General features: G+C 40.6%; 1 protein-coding gene across 1 annotated transcript; it reads right to left on the bottom strand.

The window, feature by feature from the left end:
* Window positions 1-6,277: 6,277 nt before the first annotated feature.
* On the bottom strand, window positions 6,278-11,862 carry LOC131336699 (uncharacterized). The gene is made up of 5 exons (XM_058372630.1): window positions 11,707-11,862; window positions 11,451-11,674; window positions 10,617-10,762; window positions 6,911-7,029; window positions 6,278-6,825 (listed from the first exon to the last, which is right to left on the bottom strand). Exons 2-5 carry the CDS (start codon window positions 11,663-11,665, stop codon window positions 6,724-6,726), a joined length of 582 nt encoding a protein of 193 aa, XP_058228613.1. The 5' UTR covers window positions 11,666-11,674; window positions 11,707-11,862; the 3' UTR covers window positions 6,278-6,723.
* Window positions 11,863-25,462: the final 13,600 nt, after the last annotated feature.

Here is a 25,462-nt window from a genome sequence, read left to right as displayed (position 1 = left end):
AATTGAGTGGTTTGATGAGACTAGTGGTATACTAGGCTTTGTAGTGGTCGTTGGGTTCCGTATGAATCCTTTGACACCGAAACGAGGGTTTAGAGAACAAAAGGAATACAGGTGGGCTAAGATTGTATGTGTTAACATGCGATATGAGGAACGAACATGTAGAACACTCCTTTAAGTTAAACAATGCTAGGCGCGGGTACATGATACATTTTTCTTATGTTTGATATGTGCTACATCTCTTGCGTAGCTTGTATGGTTGCATGAGTTGTAAGGTAGAAGTCTATGATTTGTTGTGAGAGAATATCCCTTGAAATGTGAGTGCTTGTATGGTGATGAGAAACTAATAACATAATGATGGCGAGTTGATTGAGATGAGATTATCCGTACTACTTCTATGTGAATAACTATTCGTTGTGAATTCATTATGTGTGATTGGGATCAATGGTTGAGTTGTGAAGTGTATTGGAGGAATTGTGGTACGGTGACCTATATGATGTGATGTGATTTTGTTCCTATAATGAGGGAGGTACTTGTAGGGAGTAGCGAGACTCCACAAACGGCTCGAGAAGAGTACTCGTTTATGACGTGTGACGTGGATTTTGTAATGGTGATTGATATAAGTAAATGTAAGGGTTTGTTTGATGAATATACAATAGAAGTGATTGATCGTCGAACACTACCATAGAGACATATATCGATAGGTTGTTTTCTTTGAACGTGTGTTGTTATCACTAAGGTGAAGTCGGGGAGCGGATGGAGTATTCGGAATAGGATATTGTGGTTAGCCTAGAACCTTGGTGTTGTATTATCATGAACGGCGGTGAGATATCTATAATCTTCCATTCCGTTTTAAACTTGAGACATAGCATACCTATTTTGTTCATTCTGCCTGTCCTCCCATTTGCATATAATGGTTGTGTAGATTTCTCTACTGGGCTAGTGTAGCTCAACCTATCATTTTTCAGGTGGGATCCCGGAGCAGTAGCATGGAGTGAAGTATATGCATTCTAGTGCATATTTTCGGAAGAAGGGGTAAATGAGACTCATGGACATTTTGGCAAAACATATTTTGGGAATGTAATAGAATTTTAATTCTATTTATTTTAATGATGTAATTTGTTCAAACTCTTAGAGTTGGATATGTAATTTAATGACTAGGACATGGTGGACTCTTTTGGGGTATTATGTAAAAAAAAAAAAAAGAAAAAAAAAATGTGAGGAGTTTTATTTATGAAAAGCTATATTTATTTATGTTGAAAATCGAGGGCGTGACATTTCATGAGCTTTTTGATTCGGAGTATGAACCGTGGGAGGAAGTACGTGGCAATTGGGACTATTCCAACTCGGAGGATGTGGATGACGAGGTTAGGGAGCTTCCTAACCAAGGCTGTGGGGGTTCCTCTACTTTTACTAATTTTCATTTTGGGGAATCTTCACGGTTTACTGATACAGTGGAGGTAAGCGAGGTGGATGGGATTGGTTGTTTGAGAGTTGTGTCCAGGATCCCATGGTTTCTTTTGGTTGTGCTGCTACGGAGTTCAAGGTTGACTATGGCTCTCCTTCTGGTGGCTCGGGGTCCTTTGATAGATTTGAAAGGCCTTAAGGACCTGGCAAGAATTTGGTGTCCCAGTGTGGTATGAAGTTTCGCCATCAAACAAAAAAGATTATTATGGGGCGAGAGTTTCTCTTAGTAAGACGCCACTACCTTCGGGATTCGGATAAGAGGTTCCAGTTTTTTCATATGCCCAGCCTCTCGGATGTGGAAGTTAAGGTTCTAGAGCCATCTTTGACGGACAACCATCCTTGTAGCCCTGATGGACATATGTCTCAGGAGGTTTGTGTTGAGGTCCTAGAAGTTGATAATCCTTTGGTTGGAGAGCCTGATTTTTCTAGTCCTTCCCGGATGGAAGTGGTGGAAGAGATTCCTTCTTCACCAACCAGTTGTGTGACTGCCTCTCCAATACTTGACCATCATCAGTTGAGCGTTGAGGAGTCTTCGTTTGATAGGGTATGAGGAGAAGATGATTGTTAAGATTATGCTTTGGGACCTTAGAATTTGCGGGCAAAGAGGATTTTGGTGTTTAGGCGATACCGGATGGAGGATTGTGATAATGTTTTTGTAAGATACTTTGGGAAGCAGAAGCGGATGAAGGTCGTCAGTATCGAAGGCAATATTGGTGGTGATAAGGCACTCTTACATCACATTCGGAGGAAGCAGAGAAGGGAAAGGGTTATAGAAGCTGATCCGTATTCCTATCGCGTTCCTCAACGCCGTGCGTTTCATTGACTTATCTCTTCTAGGCCTAATCTTTGTTTTGCAGGTTTATGGTATCATTTGTTGCATGGTCGGTGTTAAGGGCTTGTTTGGGGCTTTCTTTTGCGATTTGTGGGGTGTCTTATTTATGTTGAGCTCTTGCATGTTTGTTTAGTTATTTATGTTAGGTCTTTGTTCTTGTTTTGGCCGAGATGTGTTTTGTTGTTTGCCTTGTGTTTTCTGGTTCCTGTCTTTGGGTTTTAACCCATAACGATGGATGTACCGTTTTTATTGGATATATATATATATATATATATGATAAGTTTGTGTTTGATCCAAAAAAAAAAAAGGGCAAGATAGTAAATCCAAGTAGATAAAGACAAAAAAGGGAATGCAAATTGTAAAAAAGAGAGTGTGAAAATCAATTCCCAATTCTTGGTTATAACTTATAAGTAGTGAGTTTTATCCTTGTGAAAAGTGCCGAAGTGACAAATCAATGACACATGGAGTACTTCCAAATTATTAAAACGGGTTGCATTTAGGTAATTTTGTGTTATACGTAGCAAGTTTTATCCTCATGAAAAGTGCCGACACGACGAGTCAATGACATATAGGTATCTCCAAACCACTTAAATGGGTTGCATTTAGTAAATTCTGGGTCATGCATAGCAAATTTTTATCATTGTGAAAAGCACTGACGTGACAAGTCGACAAACGGGTTGCATTAAGTAAATTTTGAGTTATACATAGCAAATTTTATTCTTGTAAAAAGTATCGAAGTGACAAGTCAATGACACCTGGAGTTCTTCCGAATCATTAAAATGGGTTGCATTTAGTAAATTATGCGTTATATGTAGCAAATTTTATCTTCGCGAAAAGTGTATATGTGACAAATCATTAACGCCGAGGTACCTCCAAATCATTAAAATAGGTTGCATTACTAAATTCTGAATTATATGTAGCAAGTTTTATCCTTGTGAAAAGTGCCAACGTGACAAGTCAATGACACTTGGGGTACCTCCAAATCATTAGAATGGATTGCATTTAGAAAATTGTGTGTAACGGCTTGAATTTTTTGAAACATATTTTAATAGTAGTTCTTTATTGTCAAATATATTTTAATTACATTTTCTAAATTTTATTTGTGTTTGAGCACGAGTGGGTTGGTTATGTACATAAGGCCATCCACATTGGTATAATCAAAAACCAATTATTTTTAAAGTTAACAATGTTGGTGTAAAAGATAGCCCACAATGGTTTAATCAAACTTAACAATATCCTTAGAAATAATCAAATTTTGGGCTTTAGAGCATCTACAATGGAATAAGCAAAACAAAAAATTGTTAAAGTTAGCAATGTTGGATCAAAAAAGCGCTCACATTGGAATAACCAAACCTAGCAACCTCTTAACAACTCATCAAATTTTGGCTTTTCAATAATCAAAGCTAGCAATATTTTGTCAATAATCAAATTTTATCTCTCAATCAAGTACACCAACATTTACATAAAAACCTTCTCTCTCTTCCATTCTCTCTCTCTCTCTCTCTCAAAAATGTTTTCAAAAAATAATTTTTAAAAACTGTAACTTTCAGATTTTTTCACAAACTTTTCTTTTACAAAAAACAATTTTTTCAAAAAATTTAAAAATTGTAAGTAAATAAAGTGTGTTTTTAAAAAAAGTGTTTTTGAAATTTCAAAACTCTTTTATAGAAAACTGTTTTTTACACAAAATCTGTTTTTAAAAAATTGTATTTATAGTTTTTAAAATTTCAAAACGCACACCACAAGTGAATAATTGTGAAACAGAAGGGGAGAGAGAGAGAGAGTGAAAGTTGACACATCAGCTTTTGAGAGATAAAATTTGTCAGCCCTAACATTTGTCACTATGGTATGGAGTTTCTTTTCCGGGGTGATGGGAATGAGATTGACCCCTCAGCAGGTACTTTTGTGGGATCTGATCTGAATCTTTTGTCAAAAGGAAAGAGGCATTTTTAAAACTATTTCTCAGAGAGTTGAGAAGAAGATTCAAGGGTGGAAAGCTTCTATGAATGTCCGAAGTACCAAAAAATAAAAATAGAAAAAGGAAAGCTTCTATGGGGTTAGAAGGTGGTATGCAAATTAATCCATTTTTAATCCGTCCTTGTGGTAGCTATGGAGTCGCCAAGCATATCTATTGTGAAGAACTGTTGATAATCGCTGATAAGAAGTGAGGTTCAAATATTCATGGACTAATCTGGTCCATGCATAAATTAATAACGAAATTTATTAACAGAAAATTTCATCCAAGCAGGGAAAGATGTGCTAGTTAAAGCGCTAGCTGTTGCGAAAGAGACATTGTGCAATGCAATGTCGGTTTTACTTCTACCCAAGAAAATCACTGACAAGCTCAATGCTCTTATTAGGAATTATTGGTGGAAGGGGGATCCGTTTGACAAAGGGACTAACTGGTTGAGTTGGGACAAAATGTCTCTTCCCAAGGGCGAAGGCGGTATGGGTTTAAGAAATTTTAGAGCCTTCAACCTTGGTCGGCAAAGTTGGAGGGGTTATTCATGAACCCTAATACGTATTGGGTCAGGTTCCTCAAAGGAATTTATTTTCCGAACTCTTCCTTTCTCAATGCTTCCAGAGGAAAAAAGGCTTCTTGGGCTTGGTCAAGTATCATTCAAGGGACAGAGATTTCAGAGGCTGGTCTAAAGATGGCAGGTGTTTAACGGGGAATCAATTGATTTTTGGAGTGACAAATGGATACCTTCTATCTATCCCCGACTTCAGACTCACGATGCAGAAACGTAACGGCAGTGGAGTGGAGAAAGTTTCAGAAGTCTTGAAGTCTAGGGGTGGTGAATGTTGGTCATCTGAGGACTTTAATTGCCAGAGATGAATGGCGTGCTGTTTTTGAGATTCTCATTTCTTTGACCCCAAAGAAGGATGGATATACTAATTTGGCATTTCACGAGTTCTGGGAAGTATAGTGTGAAGTTAGGGTACAAAATTGCTTCTGATCTTCATAAAGAAGGGGTGGAATGAAAGGGCAGAACCATCTTGAGGCCTTCTTAAGTCAGTTTGGCGGTTGGAGACGATCCCAAAGCTCAGGAACTTTTGGTGGAGGATGTGTAAAAATGGTTTAGCAACGAAGGAGAACCTCTTTGTCCGTAATTGTGCCACAAATCCCTTGTGTCCTATTTGCTCTAAATGTCCTGAGTCAAAATAAGCATATAATTTGCTGTTTGGATGTGAGTGGTCCGGAGCCGTGTGGTTTGGGAGTGATCTAGCGGAATTCCATTTTAATCCACCTTCAAATATTCTGCAGTGATGTCCTCGGTTTGTGGTGCAAGTAGGTCCAGAAAAGAGGCCATTTCAGCCATCTCTAAGGCGGCAGTGATAGGCTGGTTCATATGGAAAGCTAGAAACGATTGTCTTTAATAATGGTGTTCTGAATCCTATGGAAGCTGTTTCAAGAATTAGGTTTACTAGGTCAGAGTTGGTGGAGGCCTTCCCAGCAGATATTCAGAGGCAGAGAATTTCAAGTTCTGAATCGGTGGAGCAGGTCTGGCATTCCCCTGGGCAAGGAGCATTTAAAGGTAAATTGTGACAGCTGCAAATTTGGATGATGGAGCGGCTACGGCTGCCGTGGTTTTTAGAGACCATCAAGGCAAAATTATAGACGGTGGTGTCAAAAGGGTTCATGTGAAGTCAGTTTTGCAAGAGGAGCTTGCAGCTGGCTATCCGTTTGGCTTGTGTCATGACCAAAGAGAAAGGTTTTTCGAATGTATTCTTTGAATCAGATAGCAAGCAGGAGATACATCTTAGTGTATTTTTACGAGTATGTTCTGGAAACTATAATCCTGTTCTGTGTTGGAAACTATAATCATGTTCTATGTTTATACATGCAATGCAATATGATATTGGTATCTGTAAAAAGTGGAGTTGGTGTTTATATACTCGTGCTTAACCAATTGCAGATATTACCGTCACAAAACCAACACAAATCAAATGACTTTGTCGTGGGCACCAGCAAGCATCTTAAGCACGCAACCATCTTCAGTAGCAACAATAATCTTAGCCAATGACCACAGTTAAATTTGGACAAAAGTATAAGGATAGAAAGTGTCATTCTTCCAGAACATCGGAAGCGATAAATATCCAGCCACCCAGATCCCACATCTAACTTTTTGTTCTGCATTCCCCCCCTCCCAGGTGATATCCAAACATTGTCAAAGGCATGATATAATGCATACAACCAATACTTAAATCCAGAACATCATCTGAGACTAGAAATTTGATCTTCGGAAGTATGAAGATAGAGTTTCTACTCTTGACAAATGCACCTTGTTTTTTAGAGATACTCTTAGGAGCTTGATGCTCAACTTTGCAGCCAACTGGTTAATCTTGTAACAAAAGTGAGTTCTTTACTAAGCTGCATAAAGGTGCAAAAGTGCTTTCAATTTACCACTGTAGACATGGGATCCTCAATAGAAGGAGATGCTATACAACAGCTTCCTCCGATGCTGCTTCTCAAAATTAGCCACAATCTCATCAATCGAATCCTCCCAAAATTCAGTTGCTTCGATCTGCTAACAGAAATGGCACACAAAAATATCGATCAAATTCAATCAGAGAATATATTTGTTCACAACATATGACACAGACACCTACCTCTTGGCACAAAACAAGAGTGAGTCGAGCTCCTATGGCCGCTTCCTCGTGGTTATCTTTTACTTCCAAGTTGATTATCAACACAGGTTTCATGAGGACATGATCCCTGTTGTGGAGATCTGCACAATATTCCATGATGGTTATGAACATAATATTAACGAATTTAAACCACAGAGGGGAACAAAATTCTGTGCAGGAGGATTGACAGAAAATGCTGTCAAATATTACAAGGAAACATCTACTCTATCCGATCTTAAGGTTCAATAATTCTACATAGGGCAGTCCCACTGTAGCAGCTACTTCATCCCAATTCAGAATGAACTTGAAACAATCCATGCTCGCGCGCGCGCGCGCGCAAGAGAGAGAGAGAGAGAGAGAGAGAGAGAGGGTATAGAGGTAGGTGGGCAATGGGCACACATTTCCTGGGATTTTCACAGTGAATCCAAATCCCTTGCACCAAATAACATGAAAATGCTTGACGGATTATAAAACAGGATCAGACAACCTAAAATCATGTCAATAATCTCTAGAGATGTGTTCTTTCATATGATAAATAGAAAAGTCAACCGTAAAAATCCCCACAGTATTGATTCTTTCGAGAAACTAAGGAAATATTGGTAACAGGTTATGCTGTTGGATTCTGGACATTAAGTTTCCAAATACATTAAATAAACAAGGAAGAGGTGAAAGGGCAAAAAAGAACACAGAATGATACAATAATAGAAAGTATCATTTAAAGTTGAAATGCTTTGCTACAATATTTTCTTCCCACTTACGGAACTCATTAGCGCGCTGAGTCAAAAGACACCACAATGAAGAGAAAGATCTTGCAACTCATCTTTCCATTATAAGGATCCCAGTCCTTTTGCATATATTTTGGGAACCCCTTCTATTATAGGAAGCATATTTTGTTTCCTACTGTTTAAGAGCATGACTCCTCACAGACGTAAAATGGCAAACAACAGACACAAGAATAATCCATTGGACCTACAGGCGTAGATGCAACTCAACAGTTAAAACCAAGAGAAAGTAAAAAGAGACTGACCATAGGATTGACACTGCTAGGAAGAGTCAGGATAATTACTAACTACCAGCTCCATGTAAGTCTGTAATAGGGAACAGATCAAGTTATTTGTATTTGATCCAGGAGGCTATAGTATTCGTTTAATTGACATGTATCTGGGATTTAGAGATTTGGTTGTCATTTTAAGATTTATCTACTAGGAGTTATTATCATGTTTGTTTCATGTTTATCTTATCGTTATCTATTTAAGGGACTATATGGTTGTTGTTTGAGTTGGTTTATGATGGCATGAATCTAGTAATGGTGTGGATGCCATTACAATTCCTAGATGTGAGACTTCTAAGGTTCCTTAGGTGCAGATTCATAAGGCTCTTATCTTTTTGTTGTTCTTTATTAATCGTTCTGCATCAGTTTGGTATTAGAGCAAAAACATCGACCCCCAGTGGTGTTTTCTTCCTTGCGATCTGCTTCTTACATCTCCCAAAAAAAGGAACAGAAAAAAAAAATGAAGAACAAGAATCGCTGTTATCAGATGCCATCAGCGGTCGACAAAGCCATAGCAGCCATATAAACAGAACACACCATATTACCCAGCATATCCACCCATCCGTTTACCCCGTCTTCCCATTAAGCTTCACCCATAACCAGCCCATTAGATCTCCAGGCCACTGCCCCAGATTAAGAACCAACCCATTACAGTTGAATTATTCTCAGCCCACCACCCAAAACCCAATACCAGCCCACCCTATTCCAGCTTATTACCAGTCCTGCAGTCCATCATTGCAAGCCCACTAGCAACCCATCTCCATCATTGTTACCAGCAACATTGCTGCCTTCAAGGCCATCAATCCTATTGCGGCAATTGTGTTGTAACTCACCATTGCCGCAACCCACCTCAGCCACCTCACCAAATTACTTCTCCAGCAATCCTTTTAGAGACAACTGCACCAATCAATCATCAATCTGCTGGCCTAGTCAATTCTGGAATTTTCCAATCAATCCTAAATCAAACTTGGAAGATCAGCAGCCTAAATTAATCCTTGATATCTGCAAATCATTCCTAGAGTGTCCTCCTTTCCAGCATCCTAGGTTTCGATATGATTAGCTGTGATTGTGGGGTTTGCTAGCTGTATAGAATGGTCAACATACTGTAACACGATGTGTGTGGAGCACTGTAGGGTTCTCTGAGTATATGAGTAGAGAAAACCTTTAATCAATTCCATATTTCCTTCTATGAAATTTTCTTCATAAATCCCTTATCTCGAGAGATCCATCTCAGCACGACCATCATCGGTAATAGTACCTATTATTCCTCCATCATAATCAGTCACCGGCCGACAACACAGTTTTCAGCCACCCACTCGTCGTCTCACCATAGACTCAACACACAATATGAACCCATAAAGTCACGAGAGACTATCAAACTATGCAAACCAGAGCTACAAACACAGGACCACAAGAACAACTACTGAATGAAGTCAAGATTCAAGAGTTCGAGAAGGAGCAACAATAACACAAGACGGACCATTAAAGCCTATGAATGAAATGGATCTTTTGATTGGAGAGGAAACCGCAATGGACTGTAATAGGACAGCACAATAGGTGCGAAACAGTATGCAGAACAAGATGTCAAAGCTCAAACCAGTGCATACAAATAGATATGATACCCAATGAACTAGTGCCCCGAACCCGGAAACGATTATTATAATCTCATATTTAGGTGTTGATTCATAGATGAAACTGAAATTTTAGATGCTGGATTAGTATCTAATTGTTGACAACTTAGAAACTCAAACAAAAAACATAAACACCTTTCATTGCATACACTATTCAATTGAAACCAAGGTCTCTTTGACTTGAAAACTAACCCATCCTAAAAGTACAGTGACAAATGGAGAAGCAAGTTACAAGATGCACTTTTTCCTGCAGTATGCAAAACCTAATAGGTCACAAAGTAGCCTTGATTGTTGTGTTTGGTTATCCTAGAAAACTAAATTCAGACTCTAGCTTATTGCACGTCACAATCTCCCAAATGCTCACCTAAATCATTCCAGTGTCAAAATTAACCACCAAATTAGGATCTTTTCGTAGGATCTGCTAGTTTGGGAACAGAATATCATATTCCGATATCTCTGGCTTTCTGAACTAATTCAGGGAGCATCATAACCCACTGGTAGTAACCGTAACTACCGAGAGAACTTAACCATATGCATATTAGTCATAAGCATACCAACTTCTCCTTGGTCTAACTCTATTTTTTTTTCCATAGAAAAAACAGAACCATGATACCTTCATATTATTTAGTTCTTGTATAGATATTTTTTGATGATCTTAAACCGCCCCAGTATGAAAGGCATACTTAAATTTGCTTAAAGGTGATCAAAGATGAGATCCAACACGCTTAATTATCATCTGCAACCTTAACGAACATATCATTTATTCATTTACACTTATTTTTTGCAAATCTACACTAGTCAAGCATCTATAGTCTCTTCTATTCATATCAATTCTGTTAATGCCGTACTAATTATAACCAGTCAACCAGACTTCACAGTCTGAAGTATGGTTTCTAGTAGGATCTTCTAAATGGCTCTAGCAAGCAATTGTTGAACAGGAAACACTCAACAAAAGATTATTGATAAAACAAACAAAAAAACTCAACAAAGGACTGAACAAACCAACCTTCAACAACCATGTCGAAAACTTTCTCTTCGAAAGTGAAGACCACATCAAAGCTACCGTCAGCTGCATTCTCTTGCCAACGCTGTGGCGCAAGTTTGACAGCTAAGTTCCTCTTAAGCATTGGTAATATGCCGTTGCGTTTGTAACTGTAGTAAATTGTTAAGACCTCATTTTGCACTGAAGTGTTATATATGCGCAATTGAAAATGTGAAGTGAGCAGAAAATTCTTAGACGCACCAAATATAAAGCACTACTATACTATTCCCAGGGTTCACTCAAACCAAAATTACATTAATACAGCTCGAAATTCGTAGAACTTTTCAGCGAACAAATATTGTCTCCCTCCTGCTAAAGAACTTTTCTTTTTCCGGGTACCAGCTACTTGTAAATACCGAAAGCGAAAAATAACAGAAAAGATAAAGGGCCTAATTTAATCTTCAAAAATTGACTTGAGAAAAATGTTGTAATTAGATCCTGAGTAATTAGTCTATTACATGAGTAAACGAAATCAGAAAATAGCTTACCAAAATTATTTCGTTTTCTTTACAACAAGACAAATTTTAGCAATTTCTTTTCTCTTTTTTTCCGATTCCATGGCCAGAGCTGTCTGGCCAGCTTACGCGCATCTCAACTAATCTCCTTCCCGATTCCTTCCCGATCCGGTCAAAGGCAGACCATCCATCCATACCGGGAACTAGGAAATTCACAAAAAACTACTTTCTTGCGGCCTGAACTCACGAATCAGACCCGGGTCAGTTGCGTAGGGTTTAGTAATTTCGATTAAAGCGTATGTTCGTCTAACTACAGGGCTTGAGAGAGAGAGAGAGAGGATACAGTTCAGGATCTTTGCGCCGGAGGTCTTCGAACATGTGCTTGTAGGGGGTGCCGAAGTCGTAGACGTTGGGTTCTCTGAGGGAAGGACCAGGGAGCTTAACGTGGGCTCCGGTCCCGTAAGAAGACACGTCGAAGCCGTCTCTCTTGAGGAGAGAATGAGCCTCCATGCTTCGGTTCTGATTCGAAGAACAAACCATGGCGTATCGAAACTTCATCTCTCTCTCTCTCTCTCTCTCTCTCTCTCTCTCTCTCCTTCCTTTTTGTGATCTTCTGTGAATAATAGTAACGAACGAGACAGACTCCAAGAATGGTAATGAGAGGCTGCTTTCTAGTTTCTAGTATTACCGTTATACACTCTCAGAAACACCGATGAGGCGATGATAATTGATACATCAAGCTCTTTTCCGCAGTTTCAATAGTCACTCGCCCTCGTCTACCCACAAAAGTGATTAGGATAGCCAAGTCTTAAGTTGGGTTGGTTGGTGAGTTAGATTTTACTCCCTCCGTCCCATAATATTTGTTCGGTTCGCAAAACGGAGAAGTAAAAATAATACTATTTTTGTGAGAAAAGTTGAAAAAAAATTTAACAATTTACTAGATCTCGACAAGTTCTTTTAACTTATGAAAAAAATTTAAATTTTTTCTCGAAAGAAATGCATTATTTTGTAGTCCTCGTTTCGCGGACCGGACAAATATTATGGGACGGAGGGAGTATATAATTAGTCAAGGTTCGATTTTTGGTGTCAGTCCGTAAGAAAATAATTTTTTATAAAATAATTTTTTGTGAATTCTTTAATTTCGGCATGAATAGTTTGTCTTTGACTAAATCGAAGAAAAATTAGTATTAATAGTCTGTCTTTGATTGAACCGAAGAAAAATTAATTGAAGTGTACGTAAACTAGTCTAGACACTCTGGACCATTGAAGACAAAGTACACTAATTAGGGTCAATTTGCATTTACCTTGGCATGTCTTGATTGTTCTTGTGGAGTGTTGGAGTATGCATCTTGAAGATGTCAAATTTTAACATGTCAAATTGTCGTATAAGCCTTAAAAAAATTTGATATCGTCAAATTTGAAGCTAAGGTCAGAGATGTTCCTAAGACTAAAGTTTCTTTCTTTTTTTCTTATTCGGTTTTGGGTTTGAAATTTTTTTTCCAAACTCAAATCCACTCATTATCTATATATTTAATGATTATATTCATTTCTCTCTCTACTCATTACCCCTATATCCAATCATTAATCTTATTTCTCTCTCTATCTCTCTCCACTCATTACCTATATCCCCAATTATTACTCTATTTTTCTCTTCACTCATTACCCAAAAACCAAACCAAAATTTTTTTCAAACCCACAACCAAACAAGGCCATACGACTAAAGTTCTTCGGAAATCATTTTGCTCCTTTTAGACTTTATTTAGTTTATTATGTATTGAAGACCTATAAATAATCTAGTGTTATGTACATAACCAACTTTTCTTAGCTACAACTAAAGTTTCTTCGGAAATCATTTTGCTCCTTTTAGACTTTATTATGTATTAAAGACCTATAAATAATCAAGTGTTAGGCCATCCACAGTGGTATAATAAAAAAAAGATAACTAAAAGTTGACACATCAGCTTTTGATTATTCACTTAAGAGGTTGTTAAGCTTAACAACGTTGAGTTTCACAATGATCACTTCTAGTCCATAACCAAAATAAGGGTCCACTACAATTTCACTCACTCACCCTCTCTCCCCTTCTGTTTCCCGCCATTCATTTCCCTCCAATTTCACTCCCGAGTATCCTCACAATGGTTCCGCCGTCCCGGGTTCCCATTGGCACACAAAACGCACACCACACAATGGGCTACCACGTCCGGCTACATTGCGGTTTCCAAAACATTTCACCCTTTTCAAAACATGTTTTTTCATAAACCACACCCTAGGTGTCATGTTTCTACTTTCTCTATTTTCGTGTCTCGTTTTCATTCATTGACTCCGCGGTAGGACTTTTCACATACGACATCATTCATTGTAATCTCTAATCTAACAAGATCATCCAACTCAATATTATACCACAAGCAATTCATGTATGCATGCTCATAACCAACCTAAAGATCAAAATACGAATACTTCTAAACAAGCGATAAGTTTCTACCTTTCAAAAACCGTTCTTTCTTCCTTTGTAGGAAGTTCAAAACAACATATGTTTATTCAAAGTTAAAAGTTGATTATTCCAACATGCTCAAGCTTCCATTTAGCAAAAACAAGTTTGTAAATTATCATGTATTTCAAACGTCATAGGTGAAAGATAACCATATATACTTAAAGAAAACGATTAGGGACATTCTACTTATACTTGGAGATAGGGGATAAGGATAATCTACCTTGATCCGAAACTAGTCGGGGCCGAATAAGCTAGTTGGAAAATCCTACGGGTGATGAAACTCGCAAATCTAGACCGAACTTTAGATGGCAGTAACTTGGTCAATCTTTGGCCGAATGCGATGGTTCTTAGGTCTAACTTGAAGGTCTCGAAGTGCTCTACAACCTTCGTGAAGGAAGTTGATGCTAAAAACTACTCTAAGCAGGAGAAAAATGAGGATTTGCGAAGGGACAGTATGCTGTCTGGAAAACGAATTGGTTTCTAAAGAGAAGTGAGAGCAAATGAGTGAAGGTGTGAGTTGAAATGGCATGAGGGTGGCTCTATTTATAGCAAAAATTGGACTCCCTCTCTCTCTGTAAAGGCCGGCCCCTCTCTCTCTCTCTCCATAGCTTAATCTTTCACATGTCAAGCTTGATTGAAAGCTTGATGGGTTAGGCCATGGGGCTATCTAGGCTTGCATGGCTAGATTTTTGTACCTTGGGTTGGATTATGGAAGATTTGGTGGAGGGAAGGATAGTTTGTACAAGATTTAGTCTTTAAATAAACATAGAAGGACAATGAGAGGATAGATTTTGGCTAGGAAGAAGATACACCCAAGGATTTGAAAAGATGAAAAAGATCAAGATGGTATAACCCTATCTTTTTTTCTTCTCTCTCTCTCTCTCTCTCTCAAGTACACTATATATATATATATATATAATAATAATAATAATAATAATAATAATGGCCAATGGTACAAGTACTAGATTTTCAAAATCAATAATCCATTAAAGAATTCTAATTTGACACATGTTTCTATTAAACTAATAGATATTGTACTTTTGGAAATCTATATCTATATATAATATTGTATATATATACACATGCCTATATATACATAGGTACCAAAAATATATGGCTTAAGATTTTTTCATTAAAATATAATATAGGTACTAGTACTAATTCATTACAAAATGTACTAAAAATCTAGGGTTTAGATTTACCCACATATTCTAATGCATAAAAGCACATGGAAAATCAACACTTGAATATTTAATAGGATTCTAGTACTTAGTAGGAAGATTAGAGCTATTACCCAATGGGTAATAGTTTCCCTAGCAGTTAATAACCAATGGGTAATGGAAAAAATGATATCAAATAATAAAGAATGCATATTTGTCCTTTGTACATGGGAAAATACACCAATATAATACTATATCTTTGTACTAAACAAATATTCTAATGAATGACCTATTGTCCAATGGACAAAGTTTACCCTAACATTTATTGACCAATAGATAATGGTCCAAAGGTAATTAAATGGATTGGTAGATAGGTCTCTCTAACTAATTTGGTTAGAAGCTAACTATACTAGCCAAGATATAATCTAAGAAACGAAAGGGCTAGAATCCAAATAGAATTCAACGAAAAAATTATAAGGCTATTCAAGAGAAAATAAAGAATTTCGAATAAACAACGAGATTTTTATTCACTAAAAATCGGAGTTGTTACAACCTATCCCCCTTAACAATTTCGTCCTCGAAATTAGGTGTACGCTCGGATTCGAACAGGTGAGGGTATTTTGCTTTCATGGTTTCTTCTCTCTCTCATGTGGTTTCTCCAGATCCACGGTGCTTCCATAGAACTCTTACCAATTTGATGGTCTTGTTCCGGATTATCTTCTCATTTCGATCTTGAATCTCTATGGGTTCTTCTTCATACGTCGCATCTTCCTCAATAGTGATGTCCTCCCAATTGAGAACATGGATGGGTAAGGCGAGGTACTTGCGAAGCATCGAAACGTGAAATACGTTATGCACTTTGTCTAGCTGTGGTGGCAGGGCTAGACGATACGCAACCTTCCTAATCTTCTCTACAATGTCGAAGGGTCCGATGTAGCGTGGGGATAGTTTTCCCTTCTTCCCAAATCTGATAACTCCTTTCTTTGGTCTGATCTTTAGGAACACATGATCTCCCACGGCAAAGGTTAATGGTCGGCTTCTCTTATCCGCATAACTCTTCTGTCGGCTCTGAGCGGTTTGTATCCTTTGTCGGATGGTCTTGACCTTCTCTGTGGTATCCCGCATTATGTCAGGTCCAATCAATCCCGTATCTCCAGCATCTGTCCAGCAGACTGGGGATCGACAGGGTCGTTCGTAGAGAGCTTCATACGGTGCCATCCCAATACTTGCTTGGTAGATGTTGTTGTAGGCAAACTCCACCAATGGTAGGTGCTGCTCCCAGTTCCCGGAGAATCCAGGGCACAGGCTCTCAGCATGTCCTCCAATGTCTGTATTGTCCTCTCCATTTGTCCATCTGTCTGAGGGTGGAAGGCTGTACTAAGTCTTACGTCTGTTCCCAAAGCTTTCTACAATCCCTTCCAAAAATGTGATACAAAACGTGGATCCCTGTCAGATACTATCGAGATAGGTACTCCATGAAGGCGTACAATTTCCCGAATGTACAATAGGCTCAGTTGCTCCACGTTCTCTGTCATCTTGACAGGCAGAAAATGCATAGATTTGGTGAGTCAATCCACAATCACCCAGATTGCAGTGTTGGATTTAGCAGATCTCGGTAGTCCAATCACGAAGTCCAATGAGATGTGCTCCCATTTCCAGGTTGGAATTGGTAATGGTTGAAGGTCTCCTCCAGGTTTCTGGTGTTCAACCTTGACTTGCTGGCACACTAACCAAGTAGACACGAATCGGGCTATGTCCTTCTTCATTCCTTCCCACCAGTACGTCCTCCGCAGGTCATGATACATCTTTGTACCGCCACGGTGGACTACGAAGTTCGAATGGTGAGCTTCTCGGAGCACGGCTTCTCGAAGAGCTCTGATATTAGGCACAAACACTTTCCCCTTGAATCTCAGGCTGTTGTCCTTCTCCATTGTCCATCCTAGTAGCGCCTTTCCTTCTCGGATTCGATACCGGATGAACTCACAGTCCTGCTCAAAGGTTTGGGCCAGTAATATTTCTCGGTGAAGTGCTTGTTCCCGCAACTAGAGCATACAATCGAGCGTTCCCATTTTCTGATGACGGTCGCAGGTTGAACTCGTTGAGAGTATCTACCATCTCCCATTCCTTAATGGCCGTTTTGACCTTCTACGCCTTCTCCTTTCGGCTTAGAACGTCAGCTACCACATTGGTCTTGCTAGGGTGATACTGCAACGTAAACTTGTAGTCCTCCAAGTATTCCATCCATCGGCGCTGCCTCAGATTCAACTCCTTCTGAGTGAATAGGTACTTGAGGCTCTTGTGGTCGGTAAAGACTTCGAATTGTTTTCCCCATAAATAGTAACGCCAGATTTTAAGGGCGAATACTACTGCAACTAATTCTAAGTCGTGGGTGGGGTAATTCTTCTCATGTGGTCGGAGTTGTCGTGATCCGTAGGCTACAACCTTTCCGTTCTGCATCAGCACACATCCTAAGCCATCTCTTGACGCGTCGCAATAGACCGTATAATCTACACCTCGCTCGGGAATGATGAGTACTGGTGCACTTGTCAGTCTTTTCTTCAGCTCTTGGAAGGATTTCTCGCAAGCTTTGTTCCAATCCCGCTTTACTCCTTTCTGAGTCAGCCTGGTCATGGGTTTGTCTAAGGTCGAGAAATCTGGTATGAATCTCCGGTAATATCCTGCCAATCCTAAGAAACTCCTGATTTCAAATACTGAGGTGGGCTATTTCCAGTTCAGCACGGCTTCGACTTTACTTTCGTTCACCGCGATTCCTTTTTTGGATACTACGTGCCCCAAGAACTTAACCACTTCTAGCCAAAACTCGCATTTACTTGCCTTGGCGTAAAATTGGTTATCTCGGAGTACTTGTAGTGCTATTCGAAGGTGTTCCTCATGCTCCTCCTCATTGGCAGAGTATATCAAGATGTCATCAATGAACACCACTACAAATTTGTCTAAGTAGGGTTGAAAGATCTTGTTCATGAGACACATGAATACCGTTGGAGCGTTAGTCAATCCAAACGACATCACTACAAACTCGTAGTGCCCGTATCTGGTGCGGAAGGCTGTCTTGGCGATATCTTCGTCTCGGATCCTCAACTGGTGATAGCCTGATCGGAGATCAATCTTAGAAAAGTAGGTTGCTCCTCTTAACTGATCAAATAGGTCATCGATTCTAGGCAATGGATATTGGTTCTTGACTGTGACCTGGTTTAACTTTCTATAGTCAATACACAGTCTCAGTGTTCCTTCTTTCTTCTTCACGAACAAAGCAGGTGCTCCCCATGGCGATGTACTTGGTCGGATGAATTCTTTGTCCAACAGTTCCTGCAATTGGGTCTTGAGCTCCTTTAGTTCTACAGGGGCCATTCGGTATGGTGCCATTGAGATTGGTGCTGTCCCTGGTTGGAGTTCTATAGAGAAGTCTATCTCTCTCTGAGGTGGTAAGCCCGGAAGTTCTTCAGGGAAAACATCGGTGTACTCACACACGATGTGTGGTAATCCCAATTCCATCTAGTTGGTTTCTTCCATTTGGAGACTAGCTAGCCATCCAAACAGTTGATTCTGCCACCTGGATCTCTTCGTCATCGAGCTTGCCGTTTATCTATCCCCCTTAAATCGGAAACGAGTTCCTTCGGAGGTATGAGCCGTCACCGTCTTCTGATGGTAGTCTATGACCGCTCGATAGGCTGATAGCCAGTCCATTCCAAGTGTAGGGGGATGAAAACAATTGGTACTACGAATCAACTGGATTGCAACGGCTTATTCGTGCCTCTTCACCGGAACCCTAACTCGACGTCTGAACCCTATTCTGCAAAATAGACAGGGGGTGAGTGCACCTTTGCCTCTCGTGGCAAAGGCCCTCCGATGCCTTTGTTAGTATCACGTACTAGGAAACTCAACCCTAATTATCAGTAGGAAACCAATAATAATGCAATGTATTGCGTACCTTTTACCTCTAGGTTTACCTCCTATTTATAGATTTATGGATGCTTGCTGCCCAAGTATCCATATTGCCCTAGGTTTCCTACCTCGTATAGGAAAACTAGGATCTCTTGGATTCTCGTTCCCTTATCAGTTTATTTCCTTAATCCTTGTAGGACTCTTTCCATAACAAGCCGAACATCCCATACTCGTTGGGTATCTTTCTTAGATCCTATATTCTTGGGATCTTATCCCGTAACGAAATACCAGTGATTCTGGACTCTTCTAGAATGTTCCCTCTGCTTCTACTCTTGACTGGAGCTTTCTTTGTTCGGCCGTCTCATGGCCGAACAGACTACCTGGACCAAGGACTTTCACATGTAACTTGGTCCAAATGTAATCAGAATGTCTCTTATCTGCCGAACAGATAGTTTACACCAATGACTTGTCATGTCATTGGCCTTTATTCAGCCGAACAGATTGCATGGACCAAGGACTTCACATGTCATTGTTCCATATCGCTGTTCTTCATACTGCCCGGCGATAAGTCCAGTCGTATTTACCACGTGTTCCCAAACATCACGTGTTCGGTAACTAAATGTATCTGCTCGGGAATACCTCCCTACAATTGCTCCCCAGCTTCATGTATTTACCACTGTTCGGGGGCAATATATGATGCTTAGAAACAGAAATCTATCTAGACCAAACTCTTTTGATCCCGTGCAGTCATAATTTCAATATTTCATTGATGCCTTTTGGCGCCTTTGTCATTATACCATTTCGGGGTAAGTGACTCCACGTGGCACGTTTCATATGCCTAGCATTAATTTTGAACTGACGTTCTATGAAACGGCGTCAGAATGGTTTCTGCTTTCCGTTACTTTTACCTGTAACGGCGTGAGATGAGACGTTTCGTCTCCGTCTCTTACCCTTAAACCCCTGAAAGGGCTCTTTTTGATTTTTTCATCCAAAACATTCAAACTTTTAGTTTTTCTCTTTAAAGCTTTCCGCCATTGCCGCCGTCTGCAAACTCGATTGCACTCCAGGGAATCGTCACAATATTCTCGTAAGATTCTCGCTCTCATTCCCTTTCTTCTTCTTAGGTTTCCATCTGAGATCTCATTCTCAGATTTTGTGGGTCGTTTCTAGGGTTTCAATTCGTACCCATTTCCATCTTTTCTCCTTTTCTGAATATACTCATGGCAGATGACAACCCTCCTAGACCCAGTAAGTTTAGGAAGCTTTGTGATACCCCTGCTGCCATGGCGGTATTTAGAGAAAAATACAATATTCCTGAAAACGTAGGGCTTGAACTCGCCCCATTAGGAGCGGATAGGGACGCTGGATCGTGGGATAGAATGTGTATCCCAATCGTGTCCATTGTCGAAGGCGGGGTCTGTTTCCCCCTTCATCCATTACTTCGCCAGATTTTAAGCTGGTACCGTCTTACACCCATGCAAGTTTCTACGAACGTTTTCAGATTGATAATGGGGACTATAGCCCTAAATGGGATTCTAGAGACCAATTTAGGAATCTGGGACATCCAATGGTGGTATAGTATAGTACTAAACCCTGAGTACAATACTTACTACTTCAAAGTTAGGAGAGCAGAGAAGCGTTTCGTGCTCAATCTGCCAGATTCTGCTCGTGACCACGAGATCGACTTCCTCTATGTGACTGGAGCATTCGAGCCTTTAAGGGAAGATGGCCAAGTGCTGGGGCTCCATTGCCCCCACATATGGGGCTGTCCACGTATGCTCTTGATTTTACCCTTTTACAATTCTTCATTTACTGCTTTCTCGTAGCCTTTCCATGTACTAAATTTGGTTTTTCGATTTGAGTTTTGCAGCTGAAAACGTTAATCATCGTCCCAGACGTACACCAAGCAACATCCGAACAGAGGATATTAACAAAGTCCTAAAATATAAAGTCGTGCCTGGTACCCGAACAGCTGGTCGGGGTCGTGACGCTGACGTGCTTCTGGGATACGATCCTGCGTACAGAGGTGTTATCGACAGGAGGCTTGCTCACCCCAGCACCAGCGCTGCCTCCACATCAACTGCTCCTCAGCCTAGGAGCACAAGAGCCACCGCAGGAGTAACTGTAGCTGGTCAATTGGGTGAAATCCCTATTTCCGAAGGAGTTCCGTTACCTCGAGTTAGAGTTCGAAGATCCAGACAGGTCATTCCTCTTCAACCCGAACAGCCAGTAGTGAATCTTGACACCAGTCAATCATCCTCTTCAGGTTATTCTCAATTTTCTCCTAACTCTAGCACCATGACACGTCAGCCTTTAAACCTCAGCTCTCTCCTCACCGTCTCTTCTCGGGGACGGGGATCTGGTCGGGTAGCTTCCACAGGGAACGCCCCTCCTGCACCCCGTCGTAACAGAGGAGGTTCGAGCCGTTCCACTTCATCTCGTGAAGTGGAGACTACCATAAAGGCCAGTGATGCTCACAGAGACAAACGGCCTAGATCAGAAGACCCTACTGGTACTGCTTCTCAAGCAGACTTCGAAACACATCACCCCGTTTCACCAACTACCCAAGTACTTCCTCAGACATGGACTCCTCCATTCACTAGAGGAGACCGTCCCGTTCACGTCGGGGATAGTGCTAGTTCGTCGGAGACAGCACTTGCTCTGGCCCAAGGGTTGCTACTCCCTGTTGACTTACAGAAAGAGTCTTTGTCTCCCCCTGATCGGCTTGTGTCCACTGGTCTCGTCAGTGGAATCAAGGTAATAAAAACTTCTCTTTTTTAAAGCTTCATCTTTGTAAGTTTTAAGAAAAAAGTTACTCACGTTTCGGTATTTGCTATAGTTTATCCAAAAAATGGTCGTACTGGGCCAAAAATTCCAGGAAGCTGAAGCCGAGAGGATCAGGCTTTTAAATGACAACACCAGGCTGATCCGAACAGTCACGAGATTAGAGAGAGAGAGAGAGATAAAGCTAAGGCTGATTTGTCTGAGACAAAGGGCAAGCTTGTGACTACGGAGGAGAGTCTGCATCAAGTTTTGGCCGAGATGGACAGCACCAAAAAGGCATCCTTTGAAGATGGTCATCAGAAGGGCTTTGACGCCACAACATCAAGTTATGTCGAGCAGATGCCTGATATTCAAGACCAAATCTGGGTTGCTTGCTGGGAGGCGTGCCTTACAAAGGCAGGAGTTGCTGAGGATTCTCCCCTATGGGTTGAGAATGATCTACCAAGTCGCCAAGTTGCAGCTCCAGCAGACGATGTTGATCAACAGATTGATGATTTTGCAGATGTTGATGAAGAAATACAAGTTGAAGCACAAAATGATGTTGTGCAATCATCTGTTCTGGAAGTGACCACTGAGATTGTTATCCCAGAGGTACAAACTGCTACTGCTGTTGATGAGGCTGATGTCCCTCCTGAGGTTCAGAACCTGGATTAAGATAGTAAACAGGTAGTTTTTTTTTAAAAAAATCATCCGGCTGGTCTTGCATGACCATAGCCTTCTTTACCCTGCGTGGTACCAGTACTATCAATACTTCATTTTAAAATAGGTATTCGGCCCTTCGTGGCATAACTTTTATGTTTTGCTCAGCTTCCATGTTTGCTGCATCTGTTCGTATGCAATTTTCAATCTAAGTATTTCGTACTGTTTAAGCGTCATTTGTTTGCATAAGTATTTCGTACTTTTAGCAAATCTTTCACACATGATTTCCTGTTCTGAATTTTAAGTTTCACGTACTTAAAAGCGTTCCACCTTGAATGGTTTTTAAGGCATATAAGTGTGCTCATACTTAATCACACAAGTGTTTCATACTTGTGTTTAAGTGTCACGTACTTAACTGTTTGAAAATCACACAAGTGTTTCATACTTGTGTTTAAGTGTCACGTACTTAATGTTTTTAAGTTTCTCATACTTGAACAAATGTGGCTAACATATACTCGTTATGTTTGTCAAGCCATGCCAATAAACGTTTACAAGAGTCTCGTACTTGTATTCGTTGAGTTTCACGTACTCATACCACAACTTCTAAGTATTACGTACTTAGAACCACTTGTGTATTGGATGTATGCACGCAAAAACGCCTAAGTATCATGTACTTAAAGATTTGAAAATCTTACAAGTGTTTTATACTTGTGTTTCAGTTTCACGTACTGAAAATCTTACAAGTGTTTCATACTTGTGTTTCAGTTTCACGTACTAAACTGTATACCCTGCTCCCCAATACGAATGAGGGAAACTAATCTCGTAGTTCGTATTAAAAACAAATACCACAACAGTTATACTAAGAAGCGATTGTATTCATAATCTGCAAAACGCAAGAGGGTATTATTCGTACCCCTTGCAACTAAAATAGTCAAAACTAGAACAAGGGAACTATATTCGTAATTCCCACACAATCACGTAATGTAAATCTAAGACAGATTTTAATACTTCTAAACAAAGAACTTTCGTAGATTATGAACATTCCAAGGCCTTGGAATTGGATCACCATCCAAATCTGCCAATCGATAGGCTCCTATGCCTACAATCTCAGTTACTCTATATGGGCCCTCCCAGTTGGCCCCCAGCTTGCCTTCGTTGGCCACCTTGGTGTTGCCGAGCACTTTTCGTAGCACGAGGTCCCCAACACCAAATTCTCGAGGATGAACATGCTTGTTGTAGCTTTTCATCAGCTGTTCTTGGTAAGAAGCAAGATGAACCAAGGCTTTTTCTCTCCTCTCCTCGGCGAGGTCAAGCTCGATTTCAAGAGCCCTGTCATTGCCTCCACTTTCAACCAAAACTGTCCTGTTGGTCGGCAGGCCTACCTCCAGAGGTATGACAGCCTCTGTTCCATAGGCCAATGAATAGGGGGTCTCTCCCGTAGACCTCCTAGGCGTTGTTCGATGAGCCCACAGGACCAATGACAACTCGTCTGGCCATTTTTCCTTAGCTTTGTCAAGTCTTTTCTTGATTCCATCAAGGATAGTTTTATTAGACGCCTCTGCTTGCCCATTACTCTGAGGGTAGGCTGGGGTGGAATAAAAATTTCTTATTCCATGTTGGGCACAAAAAGCCTTGAATTTCTTTTGGAATTGGGATCCATTGTCTGTGATCAATGAATAAGGGACCCCAAAACGAGTGATGATGCTTTTCCACACGAACCTTTCTATCATAGGCTCAGTGATTTTGGCCAGTGGTTCTGCCTCAATCCACTTTCTAAAATAGTCAGTTGCAACAAGCAGGAATTTTCAATTCCCAGTTGCTTTGTGCAAAGGACCCACGATATCCATCCCCCATTGAGCAAAAGGCCAGGGACTTGTCAAAGGCACCAGATCTTCGGCGGGTGTTGGAATCATTGGTGAGAATTTTTGACACTTCTCACAAATCTTTACATACACTTTTGCATCTTCTTGCATGTGTGGCCACCAGTAGCCTTGAGTAATTGCTCGGTGGGCAATGGATCTCCCTCCAGCATGGCTCCCACCTGTTCCCTCGTGGATCTCCTGAAGGAACTTCTGTACCATCTCAGGATGTACACATAGCAAATAGGGACCTGTAAAGGATTTCCTATACAACTTTCCCTCTGGAGACAGCCAAAACCGAGCAGATTTGACCCTTATCTTGTGGGCCTCCTTTTTGTCGGAAGGGAGTATCTTGTCTCGTAAGTACTCTATGATTGGGTCCATCCAACTTGGTCCTTGGTTCACGTCCAAGACCAAGTCTATACTCCTCCCAATGCTCGGCTCATTTAGATATTCTACTGCCACCCTTCTTTTGAACTCAGTTGGTACAGCTGCAGCCAACCAAGCTAAGGAATCCGCATGAGCATTCTGTCCTGAACTTATTTGCTCAATATATACCCTCTCAAAGGTATCAAGCAAGTCCTTGGCTGCCTGCACGTAGGCCACCATCTTTTCATTTCGAGTCTCGTACTCGCCGGACAGCTGATTCACAACAAGCTGGGAATCACAATACACCCTGACCCGTTCTGCTTTAAGGGTCTTTGCACTTCTTAATCCAGCCAAGAGTGCTTCATATTCAGCCACATTATTCGACGCACTGAATCCAAGCCGAACAGAGAGTTCAATCAGAACTCCTCGAAGAGGAAAGAGGACAATTCCAATTCCAGAACCAGTATTACACGCTGATCCATCAACGAATAACTTCCATTCTTTGGGATCTTGTTCGGCTACGGGTTGATCCTTCAAGGATGATGTCTTAGCTGCCTGTTCCTTTCTCGTAGGAGGCAAGGGAGCAACAGTGGGGGAAAATTCTGCCACGAAATCAGCCAACACCTGGCCTTTAATTGCTGTGCGTGGCTGATACTCGAGATCATACTGACTTAACTCCACGGACCACGTCGAGATCCTTCCCGAAAAATCTGCCTTTCGAAGCAGTGATTTTAATGGATACTCAGTATAAACCACAACCTTATGGCTTTGGAAGTAGTGTGGCAATTTCCTGGTTGCTGTCCTAAGTGCCAGGACAAGTTTTTCTAAAGGCAGATATCTCGTCTCTGCATCCAACAATGTCTTGCTAATATAATAAATGGGGATTTGCTCGATCCCCAAATCCCTCAACAAGATTGCACTTACTGCATGCTCGGAAACAGCTAAGTACAGAATTAAAGACTCACCAGGCTGTGGAGTTGACAACAGTGGGGGCTCGGCCAGGTATTTCTTCAGGTCCTGGAAAGCTTGCTTACATTCTGCTCCCCATTCAAATCCCTCCTTCTTTTTCAATAGCTGAAAAAAGGGTCTGCATTTGTCGCTTGACCTGCTGATGAATCTGTTAAGTGCTGCTGCCATTCCAGTCAGCCTC

The sequence above is a fragment of the Rhododendron vialii genome, chromosome 8a (assembly GCF_030253575.1).
Source record: "Rhododendron vialii isolate Sample 1 chromosome 8a, ASM3025357v1".
In the NCBI taxonomy this organism is placed as follows: Eukaryota; Viridiplantae; Streptophyta; class Magnoliopsida; order Ericales; family Ericaceae; genus Rhododendron; species Rhododendron vialii.
Note: the sequence above shows the minus strand (reverse complement) of the source record. Positions and strands in the feature narration are given on the sequence as shown.